This window comes from Barbus barbus, assembly GCF_936440315.1.
Source record: "Barbus barbus genome assembly, chromosome: 18".
Lineage (NCBI taxonomy): Eukaryota > Metazoa > Chordata > Actinopteri > Cypriniformes > Cyprinidae > Barbus > Barbus barbus.
The window spans coordinates 19,395,859-19,409,302 of record NC_136746.1 but is presented as its reverse complement, the minus strand read 5'-3'; the positions used below and the strand labels follow the sequence as shown (position 1 = coordinate 19,409,302).

The 13,444-nt window shown below is 37.6% G+C and overlaps 1 protein-coding gene across 1 annotated transcript in view; it reads left to right on the top strand.

Moving 5' to 3' along the window:
- Positions 1-12,854, top strand: part of zcchc24 (zinc finger, CCHC domain containing 24) — a 35,640-nt gene extending 22,786 nt beyond the window's left edge. The window contains exons 3-4 of the mRNA XM_079440331.1: positions 6,468-6,632; positions 8,560-12,854. Of these exons, the coding sequence (XP_079296457.1) occupies positions 6,468-6,632; positions 8,560-8,673 (279 nt within the window). The 3' untranslated portion in view covers positions 8,674-12,854. The remainder of the gene's footprint in view (positions 1-6,467; positions 6,633-8,559) is intronic.
- The last annotated feature ends 590 nt before the right edge of the window (positions 12,855-13,444 follow it).

Here is a 13,444-nt window from a genome sequence, read left to right as displayed (position 1 = left end):
CCAGGGGCCTATGCCAAAAAACCAGGAAGCAGTCCAGTGCTATCTGAAATACTTGGAAAACATTACTTAGCTTTGTAATAACCTAGAAAAGAGTGAAAGGGCCAAAATCTGCACTGAATTTTCAAACTGATTATTAGTGACCACTGGACATGTGTTGGTTTCACGACTCAAAATAGTTGTTTCAAGGAATATGTAAGGTCCAGGGATATTTGCTTAAGAGACTAGCATTGTTTTGCAAAACGGGTTTGAATTTCAGTATCGCTGTCGGTCTGATGTTGTATTTTGGTGAACAGTGCTTTGCAAAACTGTTCATTTTGTTAAAGTAGCAACAAATCTTTTCTTCTGTATTGTGATGTATATCTGAGTGAAATCGATTATCAAAAAAAGAGAATATGTAGGGTGGGGAATTGGTTCAATGCATCGACCAGACGGAGGCAGATTAAAATTGTAGTTGATTGTAAGAAAGGGTCATTAACAGACTGCCATTTCAATGGAAGATCATAGCGAGTTATGGCATTTAAAAAAAATATGAGGTCAGAAATGAATCAAAGTAAGATCATGTGTTTCGAACATTTAATTTTCATTCTATGCCGACTTTAACGTATCATGTACTAAAACAGATCGTTTTTTTTCACAGCGTTTATATCATCTAGATTTTATTTATTTATAATACTATAATTCATTGTTAATTAATTTTTTATGTTATACAAAACTTGTTACAAATGCTAAAAATGTATTAAATAATATTAAAGTTAATAAATGAGGTTAAAGCATTGTTCATTGTTAGTTGGCACCTAAAACACTAACAAATTTTTATAAATTGAACCATATTGCAAACTGTTACCGGTGACACTATTATAGTGCGGAGGTGTTAATGACTAGTTCTTTGTGATTAGCAGCTTCCTTCCCTTTCTCTTTATGAACACAGATCCAGTATCAGCTACTTTAGACTCTCCAATGCCAATCATCAATAAAAAATGTCAAGGCTGACCCCAGGTCAGCAACTAAAGCTATAACATGTCAACATCAACTTTTCTTGCTTTCTAATTTCTCCCTAAATTCTGTCAGAGACTGTGCGTGATTGGATTGTTTTTCCTAACACTGAGGCATTGTGAGCTGCGAGATTTATCATTTAACAGCACACCTGTTCCCTCTTGTCAGTCTCTGCAATGCTGTCCTTGCCTTTCGGGTGTAAAAAGAGACAGCTGCACCCACAAGAAAAGGACACGGAGAGACCCAAGAAAACACTAGCCTCATTTAGCCACCCTAGTGGGGATTAATAAATAACACCAGCGTGCACCTGACTGGAATGCTTGCTCAAGTCCGGCCGTTCGAGGAGTACTCCGGAAATCGCACACAAACGCAGCTGATGAGCTCGACACTATCATTCTTGTGTGTGGGACTCTGGGAAAGGCCATCTGCAGGCTCTGTCTTGGCCTTGGCTGAATCTCCTCATCCAGGCCAGACAGAGCTCCACTTGATCCGTTCTCACATTGTGATGCTAATGACTCAGAGCTCTGTAACACGCGTTGGTACATTCATGTCTGTTTACATGTACTAAGCATTGGCATGACACCTATTTATGTAAAGTATTTGGACACAATCACACGTAAAATAAAAAATGCAAAATAAATAAATAAATAAAATCAAATAATGCAGTGATTTATAATTTCTAATTAAAGTTTAATTTCGTTTAAAATATTTAAAATAAATGTAATTTTATATTTTGTTGACTAATGCCAAGACTTACATTTTTTAAGTGTCCAAATAGTCCAAATGTTTGGCGGCCACTCTACATGTGTTTGTGTACATGTATATAGGAAAATATTCTGTTCAGCAATTATCAGTGTTTATTGAGTTCAGTGAGTTCATGCTTACTTAAATCAGACAGATTTTGGATGATATTTCCAAGAAGCATGAATTTGAATGTTTGTGGATGGCCAGCTATGCAGGTTTTATGATTAGCCAAACATTATGCACAACTTTTTTTTTTTTTTTTTTTTTTTGCACTGCATTCGTGAAGACTAAAAAAAAGTGTTTGGATTTTTGTAGTCTCCTGTTGATTCTCTGCCCCAAGAGTTGACATGCATTTCCTTGCAAAACCAAACTTCAGCAGCCTGGGCCAAAGAAGTGGTTTTTTTCAATTACCTCCAAGAATTCTCTTAAACTGCATAGTCACTCTTCCAAGAATTCCTCCATTTTGCACACAGACAAATAACATAAAAAAACAGCTAAATGTGGTAAATTATTATTAAATTTGTGGCCTCTGTAGATCTGCCGTTTCTCTCAAATAGATAGCAAGACCCTGTAACACCTCCATATTCTGTTAAACTATTTTACATTTGCTGCCATTAGACAACTGCTTTATGCAGAAAATTCTTTGTAGAATGTTTTGAAAGATGTCATCAGGAGATTTTTTATTATTTTTAAAATAAATTTGACAACTGAAATACATCATATGTACATTTTCTGTCTGAAGATTATTTGTTTGATTCTTTTATTCATTTTAACCATTTTATTGCACTTTAGCAGGCACTATACTGTAGAAAGCAAGCAGAGATGCAGGTTTGTGTGTATTTACGTGCTTTAAATAGTGGATTTAAGTGGGCTCGTCCTGACCAGACCCTTCATAAAATTTCCCACTCCTTTAAGTCTTATCTCTCTCCAAACACTGTGAATCCCTATCTCTCACTTTTCTCTCCTGGCACCATTTTGTTAATCTATATAGTCTTAATTGAAAACAGAGGGCTTGATCTGAAATGAGACTTTTAGAGTTTCTCATGTTATACCAGTGTGGAACTCATCTGCTTCTGATTTCCTTCCCCCTTCAGTCCTGTAGGGCCTGATTGGAGGAACGTCTCCAGCTGTGAGCGATGACTGCCGTGCTGTGGTATTTGTCCTGTTGCGGGGAGGTTGGCTCTGCTGAGAGGACAGTCAGATTCATCTCCCGTTTTCAGTCTCCATAGGGAACACAGCTGGAGGATGGTGAGAGGAGATGCTCGATCTGATCTCTCTTCTCCATAAGTGTTTACAGTCACTGGATACTTCGATCTCTTTGATGTCATAAGCATTCAGAAAGCTCAGAAATGTTCTGCTTAGTCCTCACAGTGTGACCCCACTGTCATTTCAGGTCGCTAGGATTAACAATGCGGGGGTCTTTGGAACAAGATTCACCTTACTGAATGTTGACAGGCAGTAAATATTTTGTGTGTATGTGTTTATGGCGAATGGCTGTTTTCGTCTATTTTTGCTGCAAAAAATAACTTTAGAACTCCCTCAAACAGCTGGATAGTGAGGACCCTTTCTTCAAAAACCCTCTTAAAGCTAATGTATATTGCTTCTGAAGTAAACATTGACTTGCGGCAGGATGGGAGAAACATATCTAACATCAGCTATTCATTCAGTGTTGCTCTTATCGATTCTCTTTCCTGTCTTTAAGCTGTTTTCATTGGACAAACAGCCAGATTGATTTACACAATCCTGCTGTGTCCATTAAGCGCTGGTTGGGTTAAAATGGTTGCATTACTTCTAGAGCAATGCACTGGGTAGAACTGTGCAAACACAAATCTGCAACACACAGGCTTCGGTCAGGATGCGTTTAGACTGTGGCGTTTCTGACAACGCCATTAGTTTGTCATTTCCCTGGTGGTGACTGTAAGTAGAGCGTACTCTACATTGCCTTATTTCCTCTGAGACTGTTGCATTGGAAAATAATGAGTGTTTTGTTTTGAGCAATTGCTTATTTTGTGGGAGGAATATTCTCAGAGCTAAAACAATAGGATAATACATTTTGGGTTCTTGGTTTTGTGGATTTTAGTTTATTTTCTGTAATTTATTTAAAGAAAAAAATCCATCTTTTTTATTTTTATTTCACTCATATTTAACAATACATTGTTTGTTTAGCTTTTATCCCCTTTCCTGTTGTAGAAAGCTTAGTTCCTCTCTATTAGCTACAGAATGTCTAAATGTTAAATTCGCCAGGTTTCCTTCACACTGCTAGTGTAGCTCTATTGGTCTAAAATCTATTAAAAACAACCAAAATAGGTCAGACTGCTGTAAACAGAATATCATGTGTGTCCTCTGGCACTTGCCTAGAGACCTCTGCAGTGCTGGATATATAGAGCCTTTTTCATAGAGTTGTGAATTCTTCAAAACTGCTGATCAAATCTCTCCTGTAGAGATGCCGTAACTTACGAGTGCCTATCCGGTCTTGTCCAGTTGCTATTCGAGGAGATCTGCCCACTGTTTGCTTTGTGGTACAGTTTAGCATGCAACGTTTGACCGACGTTTATACAACCCTACATGTATATACTGTATATACACCACTGGTCAAAAGATTTTTTTAAATTTTGCTGAAAGAATTCTCTTATGCTCACCAAGGATGGATTTGTTTGATCAAACATACAGTAAACGCAGGAAAATTGTGAAATATTATATATATAAAAAAAACTATGTTTTCTATTTGAATGTAATTTTAAAATAAAGCTGAATTTTCAGCAGTTATTACTCCAGTCTTCAGTGTAACGTGATCTGCAGTTTTGGTACTCAAATATATTATAAATAAAAATACAGTTATTTTAAATTGTTATAATATTTCCCAATATCACTCTTCTATGATATGAAGCTATAACACTATCCTATATGAACTAATACTATTCTCAAAAACTGGGCATCTGGCACACACCTGAGTTTCAGACCATGGGGCAGACCTTGACACCAAAATCAAACTCTGTGTTGAGTTAATTACTAAATGTTTGAAGGAAACCAGTGATGGAAAGCAGTGGTTCTGACACTAGATATCGCTGATTGTTTTGCCTGTTCACCCACACCAGACCACCAGCATTACGATAGCACAGGGACTGGCACCATCACAGGGATGGCCTTGCGTCAGACTTTCTGTGAAGTTTGAACGTATCGCCAAAACAACAGCCACAGCCGTCATGCTTTCCAGCTGTTGTCGACAGTTTTGTTGACAGTGGTTGACTCATGGTGTTTAAGGTTGGGGAGGAGAGCCTTTTGCATGCAGTGTGTCAGTTGGCCAGTTGGCTCTGGGTGGATGGAAGCAGATGCTAATAAATGATATCACTTCTTGTTTTGCTCATATGGGACCTGGAACTTCATTTCCAAATCCTCTCACCAGTAAAGCAGCTTTAGGCCTCCCTATCCCCTTAACAGTGTGGAATAAACACTCCGGTAGCCAGTGATTTGCTATGCAAGATTACACACGGTTGGATGCATGGATTCACATCCTAAATCCTGTTTAGTGTCACAGCAATTTGGTAAAAATCATAGGCACTCATAATGCACTACTAGCCACTTTTCTGTTCTCTTTTAGGAGAGGCGAGTCAAAAAGGAAGCAGAGGGTATGTAATAATGTACACTCTGTGACCAGAAAGCATACAGAGACCACACCGCAATTATCTGTTGAGGTTTGAAGTCACTTACATAATTAAAATCATTAACATTCCCCATATACAGAGTTCTCAAATTTGTGTAGTGGTTTGGAGTTTGAACTCTCCAGCAAAAGTCTGCCATACCACACATAGCATCTTGTTCAGTTTAGGAAGATGAAAAAAACAGTGTCACATTTCAAGTTAGCAGCTCTCTGTATCAACATTTTGTTTAGATGTTTTTGTGTGTGTGTGTGTTTTCTCGCAGTGCAGCATAGAATCAGTTGTGACAGGGTTTGACAGACTTGAGTTAAGCATTTTAAGTGTGTTTGGTTTGGACAAAATTTGACCAAAATGATGCTTTGCGATGCTCAAGGAAAAACTTAGTCTTTTCTTTTTGCTGTTATAGAGGCCTAGATACTGATGTCAGCATTGACTCACTTTGTTGAAACTACTCCCATACTATAATCCTTGTGAGAAAATTTTCTGCTGTAAAGGAAAAAAATCCAACCCTATAGATTTTAGTAATTACCGTAGTAATTTCTCTTGCTCACTAAGTGTTCTACAGGAGTTCTTTTCATGATTATTGTAATTATTAAGTAAAAGGTCTCAAAATGAATATCCAAATTTCCATTCTGTAAGTTTGCAATGTCCAAATGAACTTTTATTTTGAATTAATTTAAACAAAAATGTGCAGAATTTTAATATAAGCCATTTATCAGTTATTGGCCATAACATGAAAATAATTATCGGCTTATCAGAATTTTATAAAAATGTCAAAGCTGTTTATTATCAAAACTGCATGATGATCGGCAGCTTTTACCATTCCAAATGTTTTAAGAGAAACAACACAGTATTGGTTTGTTCTCAATAACATCAAAGATTGTGTGCAATGCTTTACTTATTTGCATAAAATTTGGTCAGTCACAAATTTATACAAATTTTCCACAATTCACAGAAGCTTCAAATTGCTTCCGAGCTGCACTAAGACAGAACTGTTTCGGCTGATCGGAAGAATGTTGATTTTCTGAGCTAAACTCTCATTAATCAGACTCTGTCTCTGACATGTCCTCTCAGGCAAGACCCAAAGGTGAAGGACTGACTCCATACCAAGGCAAGAAGAGGTGCTTTGGTGAATACAAGTGCCCTAAGTGCAAGAGGAAGTGGATGAGTGGGAACTCCTGGGCCAACATGGGACAGGAATGCATCAAATGCCATATCAATGTTTATCCTCATAAACAGGTACAGTATCCATCTTTTAACAGCTCATATAATCTGAAACTGTATTGCTAAAATACTACATGCAAGTTTTTCTAATCTGTCAGTTAACTAAGTAAGCACATACGGTGGAATCTTCCAAAAAGTTCTTATAGATGGGGCCCAGCAGGTACCCTTGAAACCTGAGACACAAACTCAAGGCATTCGTCTAACCCAAATACCCCTTGATCTCAAGAAGGGGTCATTTTTCAGGAAGACTATGAACACTGAACTCATCTACACTGTAAAAAGTGGCAACCTACAAATGTTATCTAAAAAAAGCTGTATTTGGATTGATGTTAAATAATGTTGAATAAAATGTATTTGTTTAGATATTTCCACATGAAATGCATTTTTTGGTTATTATTTTGTAGTATACACAATATGGCAAGAGTTAAAGCATTAATGTTATTATTCTTAAATGACGTCTGTGGACTTGCTGGTTAACCTTGTTTTTAAAGAAGCACTACACAGTTCTAGGCAGGTAAGCATGCGAATAGCTCTCGGGAAGGAAGCATTCACTGCAATTACCTTCACTACAAGTAGTTTTACATTCACATGCATTAGCAGCCATGTGGAGCCAGCTGCTGAGAAGGCCAGCTCTTCCACAGCACAGAGTATTATGGTTAATTCCTTTCTGACAAGCAAATTCTTTAGCTTTTCAGTCTCACCTATTTAACATGTTTCCTGCAGTAAGCGTGCAAGATGTACAGCGCACTGCAACATATATCAAAAAGCCTTTAAGGGTTTGCAGCTGGCCATCTTTCTCTGTAACTCAAGCAAACATATGAAAATTTCAGTTTTTATTGTTCTCTCACAATGGAAATCATTCTTCCAAGTCGTGCAGTATGGAAATCGCTCAATACTCCAGATTGTATGCCGTAAAGTATTTTATAACTCCAGCCACTCTCGATGGACGATTAAGTGAATGTATCTGAGTAGTGCCAATGCCACACTGCTGCATAAAATAGCCAGAATGTGCTCAAGAAGCAGGCGTCCGGAGATCCCTGCTTTTATCATTCTCATATTTAACGACATGCACAGGGGAACACGGCTGACATCTTTACAGTATGAGAGCAGACATGGAGCAGAGGTATTATATAAAGTCCTCCCATGCTTCCTGGGTTTTTTGGTTTTGGCAGTAATTCGTTCTGCTTACTAAGAGCATCAGGCTGCAGTTGCCAAATTATTAATTCACAGAGGTATTAGACATTTCCTCTCATTATCATACACAAAAGCCTTTGGCTCACAAGCAAACACTCCCTTGGGTTACAGCGCTGTCTCCTCCCAATGGCCCGTCGTAACCTGGTTTTCCGTAATTCACAGAGCGCAACTGAGATGTACAGGAAAGAATAACAAGATTGTAAAACGATCTTCCAAAAGCAATGGGTGGGAAAACGAACAATTGCAAAAGTATTATTTGTGATCAACAGCCAAAAAGATTTGGCTCGTGCACGTTCTCAGTGTCTTTTGCATCGGGTCCAAGACAAAGATTCGATATACAAAGATTCGTCTTCCCTCCCTGGTTGTCGTCTTGAGCGATGGAATCCTGTAGGCACCTAAACTTGCTTGGAATCCTCTTGTATATTAATCTCTGCAAAATTACTGAGGTGAAAAAATGAAATGACGTTTTAATTACAAAACATGTACTGCTGCCAGCGATTGCAAACACAACAAGGACGACTTGGCTCTTGATAGCCATCAACTAAACAAATTTCTGACACACCCCTGCGGTTGGCCCATTATGGTTTGAGACTTGGACCTACGCGATCCTGATACTTTGTCTCCAAAACCATATCTCCAAAGAGTCTAGCCAAACGCAAAAAGAAATGTCCCGTTTCAACCTGACTGATGTTGTGGACAGAAGTACACGTGCACTCAAAGTGTGATTCACATGTTCTGCTTCTCTCAGCGTCCTTTAGAGAAACCCGACGGCCTGGACGTTTCCGACCAGAGCAAGGAACACCCACAGCATCTGTGCGAGAAGTGCAAAGTCCTGGGCTACTACTGCCGCCGCGTGCAATAAGGAGGATCCCGAGGTCGTCTTCACCCTTTCCCATCGCTTTGCCTACCAAGCGCTCCAAGAAAAAGTGAAAAGTGCCAAAATATTCATGTAAATATCTCTAACGCTAGTAACGGCTTTGTGTATCAGCAGCATGCGACGCATTTATTGTGTATAATGGACAACTGAATATGTTTGGGACAATATTTCTATCCGTACGGGATGCAGTGGATTACCTCACCATTGCATCCCCTGATTGTGTGTTTACAGACTCTCCCTTCATTCTCCCTGCCAAGTGAACTATGAGAATGTGCCAAGCACTAAAGGTGTCGCGTTAGTTTGCTCAAACAAGGGCCCAGTGTGCCTTTGCAGAGTTCTTGGGTCAATAGCACATCATATTAACTGTGAATTAACAGAGGGACAATGGACTTTCCATCCCTAGCTTTTGTGTCACATATTTATTTATGTTTGTGTATCGTTTCGTAGTGCAATTGAATTAACTAAACTGGGATAATTTCATCTGTGTTTATACCTGGACAGGTATTGTCTAGCCCCACCTCTTGCCATTAGAAACTACTGTAGAATAGAACTTTCTAATGCTTCGGATTAGCCCGTCAGGTAGTTTATATCTTTCACGTGCGTGTATGAATTGCCAAATCCGAGATGTTTTTGTCAAGTTGGTTAAATGCAGCCCTGGAGGCATTTAAAGCGAGTTGTTGGCAACTATGCAAAACCATTGTAGCTTATGCAGAGTCATCAGTTCGAATGAAGTGTGTGGATGATCGAAACAAAGCCATGGCTAGCTGACCGTCACCGTCCTTTGAAATGTGATTACGTACGTTGTCAGTTGTTGCCAGAGAACTGCTTCAAACATCTTAGAAACCCATGTAAAGCTGAAGTGTTTTGGTACAGGGGTCAAAATGTGAGCTTTTCAGTCCATGTGCTAACATTTAAAAACATAACGCTGACATATTTGCCTCAGGATAAAGAGTGTGTTTGAATGACACATCTCAGATGAAATAGTGTGCATCTGTCTTATATAAACACCGCTCTAGAAAAAGTCGTTAATTAATTTCAATATTATGCAACACATTTATTTTTAAATTCAAAATGAGTCATTCACATCCTCCACTCTTGAAAATAAAGGTTACAAAAGTGCTTTCCCCACACAGCAATGCCACAGAAGAAGAACAGTTTTTAAAAGAACCATTTTTTATGACTTAACATTTTGTGCAATGGAAAGGTTCTAGGGATGTTTAATGGAACCATGGATGCATAAAGAACTTTTATTTTTAAGAACGTTGAATTTGACCCTTGCACTAAAATATGTTTCATTAAAGAAATTCTCCACTGTTTACACAATCATTCTGATCATATCTCAGAATGAAATCCTTCATTTTTAACCTTTTTATTGCCTAACCCCACATGTGTATGTGTATGCATTGGCTACAAACGTACCTGATGAATTACACCCTGTTTAAACTGTGATTTTGGGAAGCATTTTCTATTTGAGTGGACAAGGGAAAAGAAGGACAAAGTAAGTCATGCTGAAGAGTTTTTTTGAGATGTAACGAGAAGATACATTGGGTACATTTGATTGATCAGAAGACATTTGGCGAGAGACGTTTGATTGAGAGCAGAGCATTATGATGGGAGGGTGTTAATATTTGGATGGAAGTAAGTGTGTACAGGATCTCATCTATGTGCCTTTACCTCTTGTTATGGCTCACACGAAGTACTAATTGATCATATTTGAGTGTGGTCCAGGATTTATTGTGAACAATAAATGTAGCTTTACGTGTTCCAGTGGGAAGTCGTAGACGGATATTGTGAGAATTGTGTCATCATTGCGTTGTTAATCCTAGATGTACATATGAAGTTAAACGCATTTGCATGGTAAATACAGTGTGTATAATTGTTTACTTATCGTTGGAGTCCACGTATTTTCCATTGAATATTAGTTGTGTTTCATTTATTGGGATAAACTCAGATGAAGATATGAATCTCGTCTGAAGGGAACGTCTAGTGCCTTAACACAGTTTGGATTTTTGCCAAGGAATGTCATGTATGATGCTGAGGAATTAAAGGAGCCGATTAGATGTCTGAAAATGTAAACCAGCTAATTTTACTTTAGTTGAAAAAAATGGGTTTGAGTTTTTGATGGGAAATTCAAGGAGTATAAACTGCCAGGGAGTCAGTCATTAGATCACTGTTAAATAAAAAAACAAGGCTGTTTCTGCGAGTCGCTGCTTTGTTTTTTGGACGTCATCATTGTTTCTGAGACCCTTTATTTCTTGGTAACTGTGTTTTTCAGTTGTTGCTAATGGCTTCGCTGTGCGCACATTCTTACATGCCAAGGTTTACTTCAGGCCTCATTTAGGCTGGAATGAGTTACTCTGCTTTTTGATAAACACCGTAATGAATGGCGTAATGAAAATAAGCAGTGAAATAAACGATTACTGCAGATTTATCATAATCATTGCTGATCACCCGTAGCTGTTTGTCTACACAAAATGATTTCTTTGCATCTTTGGGATCAATTCAATTTATTGTCAGGTCTGTACACTTTAACAGATGACCCAATGCACCACTAGATTGAGGCCTCGTTATTAAATGTGCTTTATTATTGCAAAATAGTTGCATTGCACTATATACGTGACTAAAATGATTGAAGGCATATATGTAAATGAGCTTCCCATGATTTCTGCTATATTGAATGAAAGACAGAGCTTGTGGTATTGACAGTGTACATGCATTTAAAACTATACAAAGTGCTTTTTGCGCATGTGTTTTTTTTGTCTTGAAATACATATACTTGACTTTTATAGCTCACTTTCAGTATAAACTTGTTATTTTCTATTAAAAGGTATGTGTATTTTGGAAACAATATAGATAATGAAGATTTTGGAGCAATTTGATATCCAGACAAGATTTTGTTGTTTTCCCTTACAAAGATACTAGTATGTGTTTTGTGTATATATTCGATTACCATCATTATCAAGTTAGCTATTTCAAAATGTTATGATGCAATATTAAAACTTTGTATGTGAAAAAGGGCAAAATGCTGAGATGCAAAAGAGCTGGGAGTTTTTTTTTCTTCCTTTGATGTTTTACAGTAATCTTTGGTTATATCCTACAGAAATATTTATGGAAGGATTTTGTTCTTTTTTTTAACAATTCAATTCTTTTTTTGTATAAAATATGCAACAGAAGCTACTCTATGAAGAAAATATTGATGACTACATAGAATATTATTCAAAAGTTGGTACATAATTATTATGCCCTTACAAGCCATTTTATTTGTGTTTTTTTATTCTAGATGTTATTGGTATATAGTAACCTTACCTGTTACGAGCATACGCGTGCTTCAACATTGTTTAGAATCTTTGCGTGTCTTGCTATACAGCATGAATGTTTTGATTTGCATTTATAGGAAACCTATAACACTCGTTCTAACATCACAAACAGCAGTTTTTCACATAACAGAGATTGACTCACACACTGTAAGTCGTAGGGCCTTTTACTGAGGTGTTTTATAGACGCAAAACAGTGGCAAAAAAATGTGACTAACTCCAGTCATTGACCATAACACTGAATTGCACGTACAAACTTTTACATGGTCGAAATGTGTTTGTGAATCAGGCCCATACTGTATGAAACTGTGAGCTCTAGTTAGCCGTCTCCAGTTACTGCCCAGTCCAGGAATGATGTCGAAATATTTTTCTTCGTATGTAAAAATGGAAGAAAAAAAAAAAAAGTCTTAGACTATTTTTCAAACAAGTGTGTGGGACTGAAGTTTGCATGTGCATGTTTTTTTAAATGATTCAAAATGTATTATTTGTGCAATGTATTCTTATTTAATATTAATGTTTAATTCTTGCCAAGATAGCTTTTGTAGAATACACCTTTCTAATTGTTAGTCAATTAATAAATGCCTATTCACTCCTAGGATTTCCAGTACCATTAATAGATTTACTGAATGTACTGATTTAACACTCATGTTTGTAATGTCTGTAAAATATTTGTCATATTGGAGTGGACCGAGCAACAGAAAGTGTTGAGAGAATGTGCTAGAATGTGGGACGAGATGAAATCTGTTGCTCTGCGTCCATGAAACGGCATTCCGATATGTGCCTTATTTGTTAGTTAGGAAAACTGAAGACTGTGCTTTTAGAAGTTTGTTCGATTAAAACATTGACTAAGTGAATCATGTCTCGGTTTCATTTTTTTTCCTAATAGCACACAATGATACATATTTCTGTTCGATCTGTGCCAAATATACGTACTGCCTGTTTTTGGATTTCAACATGTTCTTTGGCCCGTGTTCGGGCGTTGGGAAATTGTGTCCATTTGAAATCAGTCACGCTGAAGGCGGTATGGACTGATTAATTATTTAGATATGATCCTTGGGAATGCTGCTTGTGTAATTGAAAACCATAGTCTGAAGCCTTGTGGAACAGTTGTCATTCTGATATCACATTCATTTACTGTCGAATAGCCCCGAAGAGCGTTTCTTTCAGATCAGCGTTCGCCTGGTCTTCACAACAGCGCAGGTTTGAAGACACAGATGTGTATTTTTTTCACTCGACCTAATTACTTGTAATGATTGTAAACACATGAGCGCTGTATGTGAACGTCAGGACTTGGCAACGACACTGGCTTTACTCTCAAAGCCAACTTTAAGTAATTGGTCTACACATTCCAAATCCCTTAAACTTCACTAGAGGGTGGAGGCCCAAATTATATCAAGTTTGTTGCAACAATGCAGACTTAAACAGAGCGAGAATGAGAATGT